This window comes from Lolium perenne, chromosome 6, assembly GCF_019359855.2.
Source record: "Lolium perenne isolate Kyuss_39 chromosome 6, Kyuss_2.0, whole genome shotgun sequence".
In the NCBI taxonomy this organism is placed as follows: domain Eukaryota; kingdom Viridiplantae; phylum Streptophyta; class Magnoliopsida; order Poales; family Poaceae; genus Lolium; species Lolium perenne.
Genome location: NC_067249.2, coordinates 88,347,131 through 88,367,562, shown reverse-complemented (window position 1 = coordinate 88,367,562; position 20,432 = coordinate 88,347,131). Strand labels below are relative to the sequence as shown.

At 49.1% G+C, this 20,432-nt stretch overlaps 1 protein-coding gene across 1 annotated transcript; it reads right to left on the bottom strand.

Annotated features, from left to right (window-relative positions):
• Positions 1-4,986: 4,986 nt before the first annotated feature.
• LOC127320986 (peroxidase 70-like) lies at positions 4,987-19,306 on the bottom strand. The gene is made up of 3 exons (XM_051350046.2): positions 19,004-19,306; positions 18,718-18,909; positions 4,987-5,810 (listed from the first exon to the last, which is right to left on the bottom strand). Exons 1-3 carry the CDS (start codon positions 19,211-19,213, stop codon positions 5,250-5,252), a joined length of 963 nt encoding a protein of 320 aa, XP_051206006.1. The 5' UTR covers positions 19,214-19,306; the 3' UTR covers positions 4,987-5,249.
• Between the last annotated feature and the right edge of the window lie 1,126 nt (positions 19,307-20,432).

The window sequence follows — 20,432 nt, the reverse complement described above, 5'->3', positions numbered from 1 at the left end:
GGAGGCAGGCAGTGGACGAAGAAGCTGTGGCGGGAGGTGGAGACGTCAACGACGGCGCGGACGCGCGACGCAACTGCTGGCCACGCGCGCTCGGGAGACTCGGGATAGATTGAGTGCACGGACACGTACGTGAGATGGCGTGTTGCCGCCGCGAGGTGGATTTGGACGGCTCGCGACACGAGGTAGGCTGGTCGGCGGGCAAGGGAGAGAGAGAGGCAGCATAGCATGGTGATCGTGGCAAGGAGAAAGGGATCGCACAGACGGCCGGCTGCTGCGGAACAGCCGGGAAGAGGAACTCCTCTCATCTTCTACATCTCCTTCGAGCACCGCGTGAGCTGCCACATCTTCCGCTCTTGCAAACGAAGGATAGAAGGTCCGCTGCGATTAAACCTGCTGGCTCCAAGTCCGGTAGCCGTGGCATGGAAGAGATGGAGTATGTTGGTGGGCGGTGGGCGGTGGAATTTATTCGGTGAGCCACGGTGTGCAGGGAGTATCTGGGCGACATCGTGATGGGAGCGGAGGAGCAGTACCCAGACAGAAGTGAATTTGTTGAATGGATTCGTTAGAAACTCCTAGCACCCTGCACTCGAGATATACTTAGATTTTTGGCATAGCCATGCTGGCAAGAGGTTCAGGCTGGCTTGTTCATTGTTTCTCGATCTTCTGTTTATACGCGTGAGGTACATCAGGCTGGCTTGTTCAGTGTTTCTGGATCTCTACTTCTTATATGCGTACAAATGTGTGGCTTTGGAGATGCAAAAGAGTGCACAACACTACACGAAGGCTGCCATACATGACATCAAGATCTTGAGGCAGATTGCCGATGGTGGCTGATGACTTCAGGACAAGATAAGCTATTTGTCCATTTATGAAAACGTTTTGGATTGTCATTTTTTTTTTATTGCATTCATCTACTAATGATGGCGTACACATTGTTAGTCTCATGTTCAAGCATGAAAGAAAATATTTCTTTGACGCACTAATATGTTACAGTTTCTCTTCGAGCAATCAAGCGGAATGCTTGATTAGCGATAACAACAACAAAAGATGGTATAGTTTCTCTGTATCTCATGAGTAAAGTACCGTATGCATATACAGACAAGATCAATAGTAGGAGAAACTATATGGGCTGCTAAGGAAAGCTACATTTTCAGATGGTCGCCCACTGAACGTAATTTTCGCTTTTGTTTTCCCATGCATTTGCTATTTGAGCTGAAACTGTAGCCGGAAAAGATACCGAACTAATATGATTTAAGGTAGGATGTTACTAATATTATTTTAAAAATCTGGTTGTGCGGTAGGTACGATGGAAAATTTGGTAGTGTTATATGGGGACGTCGTACGTGACGAATTTGGTGGGGTGGATTTCTCGAACTGCGAATCGATGGAAGTTGCAGTGATAGATATGGTCAATAGAGCATATGCGGATGTAAGAAAAAGAATCCGATTCCCATTTGGTCAGGGGATGGGTGGCAAGAGGATAATGGTTGAGGCTCTTATCTGCGTAGAAGGGAATAATAGGACAGGACGTCCCTGTTGGGGTTTGCGGAGGTAAAAAATGATACAAATTACGTATGTATATAAGGTTTGCAAGCACACCTGGTGCTGCTATGTACGGACAGCCAATGGTGTATATATATGAAGTTTATTTCAGGTAGTGATGATGTTGCAAGGAGTAGAAGCGCTGCACAGGAGCAGCTGTCCATCAGCACGTACTACAAACTTCACCACAGAACAATGATGCCAACACAGATGATGAGGACGAAGAGTACGGCCGAGGTTAGCGTCAACATCGTCCACCACGTCGTTTGTCGCCTTCTGGTGCTAAGCAGAGACCACCATACCGTCGTCGACAAGCGTGATATGTTGAGAACTGTGGTATATTACTATTATTTCTATCTATGTATGACCTAAGTATGAGACATATTTCTACAATTTCGCATAATTATTCAACAAGTACGTCAAAATAAGATACATCAACATGCAAAAAATACAACATAAAATTAAATTACTATCAAAATAAAGATACATCAGCACTGCCAACACCACAACTTAAAATAAACGCTACGATTAATATTATAAGCTTCACTTTTTTTCCTTCCTCTTGCTCTTCGACGATGAACTAGCCATGTCATTCTTACTCGGTGGCATAAAATCATCGTGTGAGTCAACGCTAGCGGATGTAGCGCCCTTCCCCTTGAAATATTCATTGCTCCTAGCCAGGCTTCTTGGCGTGAAGACTTCTTCGTCCTCCTCGATCGAGGAAGCCCACGTAAAGGGATGCCTTGAAAATTCTTCATGTCTCTTCTCATCCTCCGGTTTCTTCTTCTCAAACCTAGCTTGCAACCTAAGAAGCTCTTATGACATTTCCACCGGAGTTCGACCAGACATACCTGCGTGCCTAGAAAAAAGTTGGCCTACCTCAACGAGGAGGGTCACATTCGTGACCAGATTTTCGACATTCTCTATGTTATTGGCACTCATAACTGAAGAAGCAGACGAGAGAAGAGGAGCAGCCATAAATGCAGTAAAACTACGATCGCTAGGAGGAGCCATCTTGGAGCGACTACGATTGTCTTCAACAAATGAATGCTCGGGGAGGGGTTTTATAGCACGCGGCTCAGAGAAAAGGCGTAAAATCTTGGCGGAAATTCATGGCGGGAAATCTTGGCGGGAAAAAATAAGGCAGGAATTTTAGGCGGGAAAATTTAGGCGCGAACTTTTTTCGGAAAATCAACATTTTTATTATTAATACATCTGACGAAATAAAGATGGAAATATAACTTAAATTAAAATACGGCTAATCACTACAATGAAATTTAAGATACAACGAGAAAGTAAAATAGAAATTAACATACGATAATTACTACAATAGATCACTCTATTCGCCCTGCGTTCAGCGTGGCCATTTTCCAGTCTTGTCGCCGCGTTCTTCTGCTGCCTCTGCGCCTCAGCATCACATTCTCTTAATCTATTTCTTTCCGCTTCATGGGCCTCCCTGCGCACCTCTTCCTCCGCATACCTACGTGCAGCCTCATCATCCATCTGCTTCTGATTTACCTCACGATTTCGAGCTTGCTCCGCCCTTAATTTTTGTACCTATCTCTCTCTCTCTCACTGCTTTATCATTCGCAATAGCCTTTTTCCTATTCTCCTCCTCATGGAACCTTGCCCATGCACACCGATGTTTTTCCTTCACCTCATGGCGCGCCCAATCCAGTTGCTCCTGGTCTATCCAGTGAAACCAGTTGAAAAGGGGCGGGGGAGACTGCAACAAAAATAAGACGGTTAATAGACGAAAATTAATGAAACATACCGTAGGCCTTGAGGATTTTTAATCATGCTTTTAGAACATACCGCAGGCATCGAGGACGATGAACTTGTATGTGCAGGTGGACCATGATCGTAATAAGCGCATATGAAATATTTCATGCCGAACTTATTAGAAAATTCACCACCTCCTTCACCTTCGCAAGGCGGCCGCACCAACACCTCTCTGCTCTAACCCCCGGGTGAAAGCTTGCATTCTTCCCCTTCATCGGCCTAAAATCCTGGTCCGAGCAAGACACACTCATGTTGGCTAAGGTATAAGGACTTGTGACTTGTGTACCAAATAACATCGACGCCTGTTTTTATAGAGAACAGGACAGATCGAGCGGGAGAATTAGGCGAAATTAGTGCAATCAGCAAAAAAGTGAATCAATCATCTGAAAAAAGAAGTGTGTGAATGAGTACTGCTGTTAGAAATAAAGCATGGGAATCAGTGGCAGGCCTGCCGCGTTTTTCGGCCACAGGGCGACCTGCCGCCACAGCCGCTGGTGGCATGTGCCACGCCAGCGTGCCGCCCCCCTCTGTGGTGGCAGGGCCCACCACCGGCCTTCGCCGTTAACGGTGCTCGAACGGCGCCCGCTGCTCCCAAACATGCCGCCACAGCCGGCGGCGGCACCCTCCACGTGTCGGCTGGCGAGCGTGCCTCCATGGCACTTTTGCCATTTGCACTAAGGGGTGGTCCTTTTGGCCATTTCACTGGGGCAGGTGGTCCTTTTTGACAAACTTTCGCTCTTCTCAGCTTCTTCGAGAAGACCGTCTTTTAAATTTGTGTAAACTTCTAAATTAGTCTACCCAATACTTATTTAGATGTTTAAACTTTTAAATCACGGGTTTTTAGGAGAGTTTAAGAGGGTAACTTCTGGAAGAAGACATGATAGAAGCCTAAAAGAACCCTTAAGCAGCCGAGACGCCCAGAACCTCAGCTGATTCAAAATTCAAGATCATCTCAGATTTTTTCCTACAGTATTAGGCAACAGGGCTCAACTGGGACATGTGAATGTGGCAAAAATTGATACATGATAGGAAGTATATGAAAGCAGAATATGACTTTGTTGTTTTGCATAAAAATTAACTTCTTAGATGTTGGTATTGGTTACGAATAATTGTCACAATAGGTTGTGAGTTCATTCTAGAGTGCATCCATGTGTTCGGCCCATGCATCCTAACTACTGAACTAAAAGTCTTCGTGTTTCCTATACACTCATCGAAAACGAAGGCTTGTCTACTTTCTCTTTAGTGCCTTTGGCCCATGATTGTGAGAGCTCAGCCCCGTTTGACCACTCCGATGGCTTCTTGGGCATTCCTATGATCCTATCCAAACGGAATGACGACGCCGGTCAGCTTTTTTTTTCTTTGTGTGGCTCACATGGTGTCCAACTGATATTGATGATCCATTATCACAAACATTGTATTTTATTCCATGCGCATGTAGGGGTAAATTTTAAAGCACCTAGTTATGCAGAGGCCGGGTATAATGTTTGTTTTTCGAGTAATAAAGCGTCTATTATCGAAAAAATACATGTAGAGGTAAATTTTAAGTTTGATGCACCAACTAAATCACTAAGAAAGTAAGAGTAGTAGATTTTTAGTGGCTAGGGAAACGCAATTCAGAGTTTTGTTTTCCCGCGGTATTGTTGCAAATACGCATTCCAGAGCTGCATAAAAAACCATGATTGGTTTCCATTTGTATGTTGGCAACTTACATAAAGAAAAAGTACTCCGTATCTATAAATCCTGGAGGGGATACTTCTAAACCCCAGCCCAGGCATTATCTGAACCTAACGGCTCTTATTCTTGCATGGATGCAAGCTTGTTGGTCACCTTTGTAGCCAACCAAATCCCCACATCTCCATCACCACTTACGTACTTATACGATCATACAGTTACACGCTTATATATACGGATCCTATAATGATCGATCAACTGTTGACGACCCTGCAGTTGCGCCTGATCTGGCCGGCGGTACCGGTCAGCGGGCCGATGTTCCCCATCTTAATCATGGCCGCCACGAAGTCGGAGGCGAAGAGGGACGGATTGGCAACGTACAGCTGCACCAGGGCGTCCTGCGAGGCGCCATTGAAGAGCTCCTGGTCCGAGTGCAGCAGGCCGCGCTTGGCCACCAGGTTGCAGTAGTAGGCGTTGTCGAAGACGAGCTGCGTCTGCACGTCGAACGGTGCCAGGTTGCTGTCGCCGGTGGGTGCCACGGCGGGGCAGTTCCGCTTGCGTAGCGTGGCGAAGGCCGGGTCGATGTTAGTGCCGTTGTAGATGTGGTCGCGGAAGTTCACGCATTGCGAGAAGCCGATGGTGTGCGCGCCGGAGAGCGCCGTCAGGTCGCGCGGGCTCAGCTGCTTCTTCCCGAACGCCTGGATGAGCTGGTCCAGGTTCAAGGACGGAGGGGGGAGGTCGGCGTTCGCTTCCTTCAGGCTTGCCGTCGTCGAGTCGCGCCGGCCGAGCGGCACCGCCCAGCTGGGCCCGCCGAGCTGCAACGAGCGATGTGTGTTGTCAGAATAGGACAGTTAGAGTTACTGCCGCCGTTTGCCGGGGCTTCCATTCAAAGCTTATCACACTTCTCCTTCCGACCTTCCAGCACCGGGCAGATGCCAGACTCTATACATCGTGTTACCACTTAGCAGAGTCCTGTGTTTTTAATACAGTCGCTACCCCTGGTATGTGCCGCTTTCTACTCAAAAGATAGGAGAGCACCCCTTTTACCTGCACATATACACTACGTGCAGCATATATATGTGTACTTTTGGCTGTATGCGTGCACACGTACACTGTCACTAGTGGAGAAGAGGCCTTTGGACCCAAGCAAATGACCCACTGCTGAACCAAACCGGGTCCAATGCCCCCATTGGACCCGGTTCGTTTCTGCCCAGGACGACCCCACCCGCTGGCGTCTGTCCTGTAGCGGCCTTTGGACCCGGTTTGTCATAAAACCGGGACCAAAGGGTCCACCGGCAGGGCGCGGCAGGCCGTGTCAGCCTAGGGAACCCTTTAGTCCCGGTTTGTATGACAAACCGGGTCCAAAGGCCCCCCTCTGGCTATATAACCTTGCCCCTGCCCAAGTGTGAGCCACACTTAGCCATTTTTTCACTATCTTCACAAGAGGGTGTATTGCTCTCCTCTCTTTTTCACATGCACAAGAGGTGTTTGATGAAATGCTTAAGAGGATTTGCCACTTGAGTTTACACAAATCAAGCCACACTTAACTTGCTTTTTTCTTCTTCATCGAGGTTAACAACTTTATCCTTTTCATCTGCAATTGATAAAATGCATGTGTATATATACATCGTGATGTTCTGTAATGGTTTTGATCAGCTTAATTATATCATGCAGATGAATCGGCAATGGATGTACATTGACCGACGGTTTGACGAGTTCACTGCGGGCCTGGATAATTTTATGGCCGTGGCGGAGGCAAACAAACATGGTGGCTTCATGTATTGTCCATGTGTGGACTGCAAGAATACCGTAAATTACGCTCGCTCGAGTCTCATTCACAGCCACCTTCTGCGATCCGGTTTCATGCCCAAGCATTATTGTTGGACCAAGCACGGAGAAAGAGGGGTTATGATGGAAGACAATGACGAAGAGGAAGAGGATGATGACGGTTATCCCAATTTCCCTGAATACGATGATACTGCAGAAGGCAATGAAGACAATGAAGTAGAAGATCAAGAGGCACCAGATGAGCCTGCTGATGATGATCTTGGCAGGGCCATTGCTGATGCAAGGAGAGAATGTGAAACTGAAAAGGAAAGGTTGGCCTTCGACAAGATGATAGAAGATCACAACAAATTGTTATACCCAACTTGCGAAGATGGCCATAAAAAGCTAGGCAAGACACCGGAATTGTTGCAATGGAAGGCGAGAACGGTGTCACCGACTCAGATTTGGAAAGTTGCTGACAATAATTAAGAGGTAGCTTCCTAGGGTTAACGAAGTCCCCGCCATTACTTACGAAGCGAAGAAGATTGTCTGCCCTCTAGGATTAGATGTGCAAAAGATACATGCATGCATTAATGACTGCATCCTCTACCGCGATGAGTACGAGAATTTGGATGCATGTCCGGTGTTTACTGCATTGCGGTATAAGATCAGACGAGATGACCCTGGTGATGTTGAGGGCGAGCGCCCCAGGAAGAGGGTTCCTGCCAAGGTTATGTGGTATGCTCCTATAATACCACGGCTGAAACGCTTGTTCAGAAATAAAGAGCATGCTAGGTTGTTGCGATGGCACAAAGAAGACCGTAAGAAAGACGTGATGTTGAGGCACCCTGTGATGGCTCCCAATGGAGAAAATCGATAGAGAGTTCCCAAACTTTGCACAGATGCAAGGAACTTACGGTTTGGTCTCGACAGATGGCATGAATCCTTTTGGAGAGCAGAGCCGCAGCCATAGCACCTGGCCTGTGACTCTTTGTATATATAACCTTCCTCCTTGGTTGTGCATGAAGCGGAAGTTCATTATGATGCCAGTGCTCATACAAGGCCCGAAGCAACCCGGGAACGACATTGATGTGTACCTGAAGCCATTAGTCGAAGAACTTCTACAGCTGTGGTCCCTAGCAGGTGTACGTGTGTGGGATGAGCACAAGCAGGAGGAATTTGACCTAAGAGCGATGCTTTTCGTAACCATCAATGACTGGCCTGCTCTTGGTAACATTTCAGGACAGTCAAACAAGGGATACAATGCATGCACACACTGTTTACATGAGCTCGAAGGTGATTATTTGGAAAAAGGTCAGAAGGTCGTGTACCTGGGGCATCGTCGATTTCTTAGGCTTACCCATCCCGTAAGAAAGAAAGGCAAGCATTACAACGGTGAGGCTGATCACCGGAGGAAGCCTCCCCATCGTGATGGTGTTGATATATTTGGTATGGTCAAGGATCTAGATGTAATATTTGGAAAGGGTCCTGGCGGACGGTCTGTTCCGAATGACGATGCCGGACACGCGCCCATGTGGAAGAAGAAATCTATATTTTGGGATCTACCCTATTGGGAAGTCTTAGAGGTCCGCTCTTCAATCGATGTGATGCACGTGACGAAGAATCTTTGCGTGAACCTGCTAGGCTTTCTGGGTGTGTACGGGAAGACAAAAGATACACCAGAAGCACGGGAGGACCAGCAACGTTGGAAAGACCCCAAAAAGCTGCATGAGAGAGTTAAAGGACGTCATTTATCCAGCTACGCTCTTACAAAAGCAGAGAAGGAAATATTTTTTGAATGTCTTAGCAGTATCAAGGTCCCGTCTGGCTTCTCCTCCAATATAAAGGGAATAATAAATATGGAGAAGAAAACATTCCAGAACTTGAAGTCTCATGACTGTCACGTGATAATGACACAGTTGCTTCCGATTGCATTGAGGGGGCTTCTACCGGAAAATGTTCGACTGCCCATTGTGAAGCTATGTGCATTCCAGAAATTCTACCGAGGTTGCAGAATGATGTGGTCCAATGTCTCGTTAGTTTTGAGCTGGTGTTCCCACCATCCTTCTTCAATATTATGACACATCTCCTCGTTCACCTGGTCGATGAGATTTCCATTCTCGGTCCTGTGTTTCTACACAATATGTTCCCCTTCGAGAGGTTCATGGGAGTCTTGAAGAAATATGTTCATAACTGTGCTAGGCCAGAAGGAAGCATCTCCAAGGGCTATGGAACAGAGGAGGTCATTGAATTCTGTGTTGACTTTATTCCTGACCTTAAGCCGATTGGTGTTCCTGAATCGCGGCATGAAGGGAGACTAAGTGGAAAAGGCACGCTAGGAAGGAAATCAATGATATGTAGGGACGGGATTTCTTTGACTCAAGCACACTACACAGTCCTACAAAGTTCCACCTTGGTGGCTTCGTATATCGGTGACCACAAGAACTTTCTACGCTACCAGAACCCGGGGCAGTCGAACGATTGGATTAGACGTGAACACATGTCGACTTTCGGCGGTTGGTTGCAAAAACATCTCCTGAATAACAAACATATTGAAGATCAGTTGTACTTGCTGGCCCAGACACCATCTTCGACTGTAGTGACTTTCCAAGGGTACGAGATAAATGGGAATACATTTTACACGATCGCCCAAGATAAAAAGAGCACCAACCAAAACAGTGGTGTCCGCTTTGATGCAATAATGAATGAAGGCCCAAATGACACATATTATGGTTACATAGAGGATATATGGGAACTTGAGTATGGACCTTCTTTTAAGGTCCCTTTGTTTAGGTGCAAATGGGTCAACAAAACAGAGGCGGGGTTCGTAGACAAGTTGTATGGAATGACAACAAGGATCTCAACAATCTTGGGTATAGAGACGAACCATTCGTCCTAGCCAAGGATGTGGCCCAGGTTTTCTATGTGAAGGATATGTCTACCAAACCAAGAAAAAGGAAACATAAGGAAACAAATACATCAAACGATGAGCCAAAGCGCCACATAGTTCTTTCTGGAAAAAGAAACATCGTGGGAGTGGAGGACAAGACAGACATGTCAGAAGATTATAATCAGTTTGATGAAATTCCACCCTTCGTGTAGTGAACATTGATCCAAGCATCAAGTTAAATGATGAAGATGCTCCATGGTTACGGCCGAAGAAGATTAATTAAATGATGAAGATGCTCCATCATCAAGTTAATTGAAGAATGTTCATGGCACAAATGAGTATCTCAACATGGCAATCAATTTCCCATTTATTTTTGTGTAATCATGTAACTGTATGTAAGATATTAAAAGTGGAGATGCGCCACGGGAGATTTCCCAACCCTTTCCCCAACACCGTTAGATGAGATGTAGTCGTTCAGTGGGCTTGGCAAGGCGTATCGATGCTCCTTTTATAGGCACGGCACCTCTTCTACTTTGTCTTGTTCCTTCGACAGGGCGTCGTGCGCTACATGCTTTATCTCATCGAGCGGTGCGTCCACCCATGCGTTCTTATCTCGCCGACATCTTTAGTCCCGGTTGTACCCACCAGCCGGGACTAAAGGTTACCCACACGTCCTTATCCCACCGACAGCTTTGTTAGATGACACAAAAAAGGATCTTTAGTCCCGGTTGTACCCACCAGCCGGGACTAAAGGTTACCCACACGTCCTTATCCCACCGACAGTTTTTGGCGCCACCGCGTTCCCGCCTATTTTTCTTCCCGCGCTTTCCACCGCTTCCCGCCTCCGTCCTCCCGCCATTTTTTCACTATATATATGTTGGCTTGGCCTCCATTTACATATCACATCTAGACTCATATCTCGCAAACCTCATCACCAGGTCACATGGCTTCCATCGTATCTCTAACCCTCCGGGAGGCGGAGGCGCTTGCGCGTCGAACTACCCCTGCCCGCCGGGCTACCGCGTCCCTACCGGCTGGTTGCTGAGCTGCCGGAGGGGTACCGGTCCCTCCTGTCCCTCTAGGTGTGGCGCGCGAGATGGCCATCACGAACCACTACTACTTCGAGCTCACGCCGCAGCAGCGGAGGAATCCCAGTGGCATCCCGACTACAGCCCGACTTGGGAGAGCTTCTTCATCAATCGGCGTGAGAGGGCGCTCGCCAGGCACGAGGAGGGCGGCCCGCCTCCTTCGAACTTCAACGAGGCCGGCCGTCGGCTGTGGTGGCGCGACCGAACTCTCCAGGGCGTCATGGCCCACCGTGGCCCCCGCCTGCGCTACCCTCAGTCCCAGCCCACGCGTGCTCTCCCGCCGAGGTTTGACTACCGCGACCCCGATGCCAGCGACGATGATGACGGCGACTACGACGACTACGATGGCGAGTACTATAGGGCTAGGCACGAGTATGACTGAATGACTCGAACAGTCGAATCTGGCCATGTATCTTAATTAATTTTCAGTTGAGCTAGGCACGAGTACTATAGGGCTAGGCACGAGTACTATCTGGCCATGTATCTTAATTAATTTTCAGTTGAGTTCTGTACTTTAATTCCACATGTAATCTGGCGGGAAACTTTTCTCATCATCAGCGTCTGCCACAACGACTTTATTGAAAATACAATAAAATAGATAAACAACTAGTCTAGTCGATCTACTCGTCGTCGGAGGTTGTCTCGGTCCAAATGTCGTCCCACCGAGGGTCGTTGTCGGCCCAAGTTGTATTCGGGTTATCGAGCTCGAACACGGCGACGGCCCGACGATGGCGCCTGTTGGACCTGCGTTGTGCCCGGAGGTCAGCGAAGAACGCGGCGGTGTTGTCGACGTCGTTGGGGAACTGCGCCCTCCACTGGCGCATCAACTCCTCGTCGTGCTCGGTGATTGCGATCCGGCACTGCACCTGGCGGTGGCGGCGACGGTCCTCGTCGTCGACGAGGCACGGCGTCGGCGCGAGGAACTCCGCCTCCTCTAGCGATTCGACGTCTGGGAAGTTCATGTCGCACCGTGGCCGCCGAAATCGCCATGCGGCCGCGTCGTAAGCACGCGCCGCCAGCTCCGGGGTGTTGTACGTGCCGAGGGTGAGCCGGAAGCCACCGGCACGCATCTCGGCGTAGAACCTACCGTTCGGCCGCGCTCGGACGCCACGGAAACCGGATGAGCCGCGACGGCGCGGCGGCATCCCGGCGACGAATGAACGGAGGCGACGGCGACGTGTGGTTCCGCGCGCACGCGGCGCTTTATAGCACAGCGACGCGGCAAGTTTGGCGACAGGTGGCGCGGGGAAGCGGCGGGGCGTGGCACGTGGAAGCGGCGGCGACAGGTGGCGCGGGGAAGCGGCGGGGCGTGGCACGTGGAAGCGGGATCTACACGTCGCACGGCGGTGGCGGCGGGGCGAGGCACGTGGAAGCGGCGGCGACACGTGGCACGGGGAAGGGACACGTGTGGCGGTGGCGGTGGCGGTGGTGGGCAGTACACGGCGGTGGCCCGTACATGGCGGTGACGGTGGTGGCCAGGCGGTGGCGGTGGCGGTGGTGGGCAGTACACGGCGGTGCCGACGGTGGCCAGTACACGGCGGTGGCGGTGGTGGGCAGGCGGTGGCGACAGTGGCCACTACACGGCGGTGACGGTGGTGGCCAGGCGGTGGCGGTGGCGGTGGTGGGCAGTACACGGCGGTGCCGATGGCGGCCAGTACACGGCGGTGGCGGTGGTGGGCAGTACACGGCGGTGGCCCGTACATGGCGGTGGCGGCGGGGCGAGGCACGTGGAAGCGGCGGCGACACGTGGCATGGGGAAGGGACACGTGTGGCGGTGGCGGTGGTGGGCAGTACACGGCGGTGGCCCGTACATGGCGGTGACGGTGGTGGCCAGGCGGTGGCGGTGGCGGTGGTGGGCAGTACACGGCGGTGCCGACGGTGGCCAGTACACGGCGGTGGCGGTGCGGTGGCTTTTTTTTCATTTGAAATAAGGCGGGAATGAAATTTTTTAAAAAAATTGGCCTTTGGACCCGGTTTGTATTACAAACCGGGACTAAAGGCCTTTTTTGCGCGCGCAGCGAAAACGCAGCAAAAAAAGACCTTTAGTCCCGGTTTGTTTTACAAACCGGGTCCAAAGGGGGGTCTTTGGGCCCGGTTTGTAAAACGCACCGGGTCCAAAGGGGGGGGGCACTATAACTATCGCCCCTTCGTCTCCGCGGAGATCAATCCCGCGGAGACGAAGGCAAACGACGCCGCCAGGCTGCCGCCGTGCCGCGCCGCTGCCGTTCGCCGCCGCCGTGCACCGCCGCCCTCCACGCGCGTGCGCCGCGCCGCTCGACCACCCGCGCGCGCCGCCGCTCCGTTCGCCGCGCGCGCGCACGCGCTTCGAGCCGCCGTTCGGCCGTGCGCCGCCGCCGTCGCCTCCACGCCGCGCCGCCCGCCTCCTCTCCGCCGGCCGCCACCGCGCCTACGCCCCCGCCACCGCGCCTCCTCCTCGGCCGCCTCCTCCTCGACAGCCGCCCGCCTCCTCTCCGCCAGCCGGCAAAGGTGAGCCCGGCCCCCCGGCCACACCCCCTTTTTTTTTTTTTTTTTTGTTTCTTATCAAATTTGACATATTAGATATATATTAGATGTATCAAATTTGTTAGTATAGTTGTTAATTAATTAGTATAGTTGTTAGTATATAGTTGTTAGTATATTGTTAGTATAGTTAATTCGAAAAAAATGTTATATAGAAAATAGTGAAATTTATATATGATTTGTTAGTATAGTTGTTAATTAGTATAGTTGTTAGTATATATTGTTAGTATATAGAGTATAGTTAATTAGTATAGTCGGCGCCCCTCAAACGGGTAGTGCCGGCGCTCTCAAATGGTAGTGCCGGCGCTCTCAAACGGTAGTGCCGGCGCTCGATCCTCAAACGGTAGTGCCGGCGCCCCTCAAACGGTAGTGCCGGCGCCCCTCAAACGGTAGTGCCGGCACCCCTCAAACGGTAGTGCCGACGCCCTCAAACGGTAGTGCCGGCGCCCCTCAACGGTAGTGCCGGCGCCCCTCAAACGGTAGTGCCGGCGCTGACTAAATAGAGTAGTGCCGGCGCCGACTAAATAGTGCCGACGCCCACTAACATAAAAGTAGTAAAGTTATTTTTTAATTTATGTTAACGTTGGTACATATATATACGATTTGTTTTCGTAGCTACGATGCCGCGACAATGGCTTGCCGGCGGGCCGTGGTCTGACTCTCACCGAGGAGATGGAGCAGATGGGGGAGGTCCGGGACTGGGCTCCGCCGGGGTGGCACTGGGAGGTCTTAGCTTCCGGGTCGCGCACCTTGGTGCGGAATCCGGGTCCCGTTGTCGACCCGGATATTCTTTGGTGGAGGTCTTATGGGCCACGGTCGTTTCAGAGGGAGCCGGCCCCGCCGGAGGAGGTAGCTCAGCGCATTGAAGCGGAGGACCAGCACGTTCGCCGTTACATGTACGCGTTAGACAACATGTATAGGACCGGATGGAGCGTTATGCGGGGATCTCATGTTAGCTATGCTCCCGTTGTTGTTCCGTGGCTTTGGGGGCACACCCAGCGCGGCTCAGGACCCGGTCGGCGCCCTCTAGGACCCGGTCTGCGCGGTTGAGTGGTTGTAGTAGTGATTGATATGTATTAGGGTTAAATAAACATGAACCCGATCTATGTATGCATGTAATCGCAGATTCGCTTTCAGCACTATATTATCGATCCTTAGTTAAGAACTACACATATGTAACTCCATTTTAAGTTTTCTGCATTATCCTTAATTTGATCATATGATGGTTCCTATGTATAGCTTGCAGGTCGTTGTAGAAAGCATGGAGAGAGATGAAATTCAAGAAAATTTCATGGAGGAACTCATAGCAAACGGTACTCTGGATGATCGCGACGACGACGTTATTCCAGATGATGGCGGTGACGATGTCACCGCAACTTATTTGAATGACTCCGGTGAGGGAGCGGAGGATATTGAGGAAGAAGATCCTAGTGGCGCCGGTGAGGAACAAGATCATCATAATGGCTCCCGAACTGTAGTTATCACCGAGGTATATAAATTAATTAAGCCGCTGTTGATCGACTAGATGCATTAACTAATGAAATTGTACTGACTATGAACTATTTCTTTTTTAGCCCTCCGGATCGAGCACTTCTTCGGTAAAGTCGAGGAAGCGAGGCCCGGCCAAAAAGTTGGATGACGGTGTTAGGCACGACATCACCCACATCGAGAAGGATGGTAAACCGATTGCTCCAGAGAAAGGTGCAAAGTCATTTATAGCTCAATGCGGAGTGCTTGTTAGGGACCACGTCCCGATCACCGTTCGAGAATGGCACAAGCCGAAGGGACTAGTGCTGTCTGCAGAGGAAGAAGCTCAAGGTCTTTATATCGATGATGTAGCCAAAAACAGCATTATGAACAAGCTCATGTCACATTTCAACATAGTACCCGAAGAGGGGGGTGACGCTGAGAAGGCCAAGATGGAGCAGGCCCTCCGCGAGTTTGGCAAGAAGAAGATGGCCGAGCTATTCAAGAGCCACAAGAAAAGATTGCGCCGCCTTATCAAGTTAAAGAAGACTCCGGACAGTGAGAAGGTAAAAAATCACTGGGACGAATTCGTGAAGTACAGCACGGAGTCAGAAGAATTTTTGAGAAGGTCGGAAATAAATAAGGCAAATGCTGCGTTGAAGCTATATCACCAAATTCTGGGTCCAGGTGGATACAGGGCTAACCGTCCTAAGTGGGAGGCAGCTGAGGCGGAACTGACCAGTAAAGGGATCAGATTAGGGACACACGGTTGGATCGAACGGTGCAAGGAGTGGTTCTACGGGATTGGGGGAACGTTGGATCCAGAAACAGGGAAGTGCATCTATAAGAAAGCTCATCTGAAGGTTCCCATTGATGCCCTGGAAAAGGCACATAGGGACGTGGAGGCGGGGTTGTTCCAGCCCGAAAGAGAGAACGATGAGCTGACACGCGCCCTTGGGAACAAAGAACACGGCGGACGAACACGAGGCACAGCAGGCTCCGTTCCGTGGAAGTATGGCTTTCCTGCGGAAAGGAAGAGATTTCCTGATAAAAGCCATGAGAGGAGGAAGGCAAGGGAAACAGACCGCCTGGCTAACTTAGAGGAGGGTATGAGCACCATGCAAGCCCAATTAACCATGGTAACCCAAGTACTTACATCTCAGATGGCTCGGGGGCAGGCTGTAGATCCTGCACTGCTCAATGCCATCGCCCCGCTGCAATCTCAACCACACCGGAAAAGCAGCGTGGCTTCCTCTCAGCAGGTGGATAATGATGATGATGATGACCAGGTGGTCGAGCCTCCTCGCTACCCCCCCGTGGATGATCTCACTGAGAGCCGTCCTTGTGAGCTGCATGTTAAAGTTTTCAACCTATCCTTCAAGGCGGCGGTCGGCATCCTCTTACCTACAAGGTCTTACCATTGCCGTCCGGTCCAAGACGACTTTGCTGTTGTGATGGTGGATGAAGTGTTGAGAGAGTATGAGGGGTTGGTGCTTGAGCACCCCGGTGAAGATGGGGAAATCAAAGAACTCGGGAGAAGCCCGTAGAACCACCGTGCAATGGCGGAAGGAGAACATTGTGTTTCCTGTGTGAGAAGCCAACAAGCAGTGCCACCTCCGCCTCCTCCGCCACCCGTGCAGTCTCCTCCGCGTGATGATTCTCCTCTCGCGCGATGATGATTCCCCTATCCATGACCAGTCTCCTCCGCGTGAAAATACTCCGCCGCCTCCTCCTCCTCGTCAGGAGACTCCGCCGCTTCCACCTAAGCAAAAGAGGAAGCGGTCCGCGGCACCTCCTACAGCTCCGAAGAGATCATCAACTCCAATGAGGGAACAGACTCCAGAGTTGTTGCCACATGAGCAGACTGAAGAGCAAAAGGCGTTTCTTGCAACTGCGCCGAAGAAGATGTTTATTCCACCGCAGACAGTGAAGCACTTTGCCGAGACGAGAATGAAGAGACCTGAGCTGAGAGCTGATTATGACCGCTCTCTTGGACAGTCCTCTAGAGCGATGAAAGAAGCAAAAAAAGTCGCCCAGCTTGGACAAGAGACATTCAGTGCCGCACCCCACTTCATCGTGGAGCCATATCATGATCCAGAGACGGCATCGATGATCGAACGGGCGGCTAGAGCTCAGGGAGCATCAGTTGAGTACGAAGATTACTATCCAACGGCTCAAGTGGTAAACAAGTATAGATACGGATCTGATCTCGTCAAACCTGGCGAGCTCGCGCGTCTAGGGACTCAGATGCGAAGGTTGCATGACTGGTACCTGAAAGCCTGTCGAAGATGTGAAAGCTACATCACGGTGTATCTTAGAGATGAGCATTACTTCCGGGGGGAAGACGAGATAAACATTGAGTTAGAAGAACTGTTTCAGTTATTCAATCAAGACGCCCTCGACAAAGCTGTCATCAGTTGCTACTGCCTGTAAGTGATTTATTTGTGTAATTAAGTTTGTAGCTCATTCATTTGCACTAACAATTATCCTCATTATATTCTTTGTGTACGCTATACATTTAATTATGCAGAATGAAGAAGCTGGAATACAAAAGAGGCAAGCTCCTACCGCTGGGGTTCATAGACCCAAACACAGTTCATGAAGTTACGGTTCGAGACTTCGCCAAGGACACAGAGGACAACATCGTAATGTTTTTAGAGAAGCAAGCAGACAAAGAGGATATATTCTTTCCCTACAACTTCAAGTGAGTGTTATATATAACATACATTATGCTTGTGCACCTTCCACTTTATTCTCGTAATCATTGAGCTATGCTTGTGCAGTTTCCATTTTATTCTCCTAATCATTGATCTTCACCTTGGAGTCGTAAACGTCATGGACTCGAAACGTAAAGAATATGCGGAATGGGCGGACATGGCTGCCATCCTCCAGAGGTAGTTTCAATCAATTTCGTATTGGCATCTTCATCTGCTCTAATTCGAAGATATCATCAACTAATCAATTACTCATTTACTCATTATTTTTTGCCGGGCAGGGCTTGGAAACGGTTCATCAATACTGTTCCGGGTGAATGGAAACCGGAGCTTACATTTAGAGATTACCCTGTAAGTAGTACTATATATATAGCTATGTCCGTGAAACTTTATATATGATATTTACTTTCAATACGATGCTTGATTATTAGTTTGATCGAACTATTTTTTCGTAAAGTGTATGAGGCAGGAAAAAGGGAATAACTTATGTGGATACTACGTCTGCACCTTCATGCGTGACATGTCCTGTCCCAAGGGTGGGGATGCCCAAATACACCACACTCGTGTACGATAACAAATTTTCACAATTAATCTTAATTAGTACCATCTATTGTATTGATTTCCATTCATATATTGATCTCCTTTTTTAAATATAGATGACACGCCTGCGGGACACTCTCATAACAGCGGATCAAATAAAAGCAATTCAAGAGGAAATCGCGGGATTCTTTATTACCGAGGTCCTTACCCCAGGTGGAGAGCACTATCGGAAGATCGTGACGGCGGAGGATATTCGTTCAGGAAAAGTTGTATTGTAAATATGCATGCATTACGTGTACTGTGTTGACTATGTCGTGTACTGTTGACGATGTCTATATATATTCATGACGATTTTTTGTGGTTTCTTGAATGATATATATATGCATTGCTGAAACTCTGCCGCGGCAAGGGAAACAGACTGTTTCTCTGCCGCGGCAGAGAAACGCTGGTACAGCCCAAATCTGTGCCGCGGCAGAGAAATAGCAATTCTCTGCCGCGGCAGAGAAACATAGGCCCGGTTCGTACCACGAACCGGGACCAAAGCCCTTCCAGCGCGAGCTCCCTGGTCGCACCACGTGTTGAGGCCTTTAGGCCCGGTTTATCTTTGAACCGGGACTAAAGGGTACCCCCTTTAGTCCCGCCTAGTTGGTCCCGGTTCGGGAACCGGGTCTAAAGGCCCAAATGGACCGGGCCTATTGCCCCGTTTTCCACTAGTGTGTCCATTGTAAATACGTACCAGAAACGTGCCGTCCCTTGCTGCTAGGGCGGCGATGTCAGCGCAGGAGACAACGCCAGGGCAGACCAGCTCCACGTTCTTCTTGATCTCGTCGATCACCTCGTAGCCACGCACGGAATTGACGTTTGGAAAGGCTGTCTTCTCGCCGACGAAGCTGCCAATGTCATCCAGAAGAATCGATCCGTCGCAGCCCTATGTACACATAGATATAGTATGATGGTAAATAAATGAGTCGATCGATATAAGTACATGTTTATGTTTCGTTTAAGGGTTTAGCTAATTATACTTGAACGAAGCAGTCATGGAAGTGGAGCCTTAGGAGGGAGGCGCCCATGCGGCGCTCTGTGAGGACTGCCTTGAGCATTGTCGCACGCACGATGAGCTGCAGCGTCGGGCAGCTCCTGGCGTAGAAGGACGACGAGAGCTGCCCATACGCGGCGGAGGAGAGGAGGAAGAGAGCGAGCAAGCAATGCCATGCCCTGCAGCTGGAACCCATGGCAGCTATGCTAAGCTCACAATCTGTATAGATACGTACGTGTGTTCTTTACTGTAGGATAGCTAGCTAGCTCAGCTTGCTTACTTGTGGCGGCCACGAGCTGCCTATTTATAGTGTTCTTTAGGTTGCATGAGATGCATGCAGAATCGTCAAAGTTAAGCCGCTAGAGGTGTGACAAAGTAGGACAAGTTCCACGGGCTTTCTTCTCTTGTTGACAAAAGGCAACTCATCTCTGCCTAGATGCCAAAAACTTATCTATCCTTACATGTCGCTCACATGTCACAAGCAAATTTCAATTCTTGCATATATACAAATATATTCTATATAAACAAGTGGTAGTGTGTGGTTGGTTTCACAGGTAAAGATCATATTCGGCCAGTTAATTCGAATTATGTCCTTTCATGTCTCGTGACCCGGTAGGGGTTGGCCATTGTGAACTCCTACTTTTTAGTGTGATCTTAATCTGAAAAAAAATGAATTAGTGCTAGGAGGAACTAAACACTAAATGATATAGTAGAAGCAGGACCTCAGCGTGAGAATTCCAGAAATTCAGTGTGATCTTAATATGATAATAACAATATGAAGGATGAGATTATATGTATCTTGTACATATTTGATTTCTTGATGGGACGTGGGAGCTGATCAGCCGATAAGGATGTAAGCCATGATGTATATACGTAATTAAGTCACGATAGCAACAAATCACGAAACACAAAGATATTGTACTCCCTCTGACGACACTTGGATTGGAGGGAGTACGTAGTATAAAATATAATAAAGATTGAATCCTAGGAACAATGTTCCATGCCTAGTACTCAGTGCGAGGCAAGCCTAATTTGTGAATAAATGGGTAAGTAAAATCCTATAATTACCTACATTAACAGATGTGGAACTACTCTGAAACATTTCATAGTGGGAAGTAACATTGACACTAGTATATGTTACTAGTATCTCATAGTGCATGGTAACTTAGATGTACTAGTATCATGCATGAGTATATTAATTAACTCGAAGACTGTAACATCCCAAATTTCAATAAAAAGAAAGTTAGAGAATTCCAGAGAGCAAAATTTCAAACAAACAAAAACTTTTTAAATTGCATATAGTACCATGCATACGACTTGTGCATTTGATTGATATGCCATGATGATTGTTATTACTTTTATTTGATATGCTCTAAAACCCTAATGTGATCCTATGAAGATCACCAACCAAATAA

Coding starts and splice junctions, on each gene's coding strand:
- LOC127320986 (XM_051350046.2), bottom strand. CDS start 19,213: ATGGGTTCCAGCTGCAGGGCATGGCATTGCTTGCTCGCTCTCTTCCTC. Junction 18,910..19,003: donor TCCATGACTGCTTCGTTCAA/GTATAATTAGCT, acceptor ATGTGTACATAG/GGCTGCGACGGATCGATTCT. Junction 5,811..18,717: donor CAAGGGACGGCACGTTTCTG/GTACGTATTTAC, acceptor CGCTCGTTGCAG/CTCGGCGGGCCCAGCTGGGC.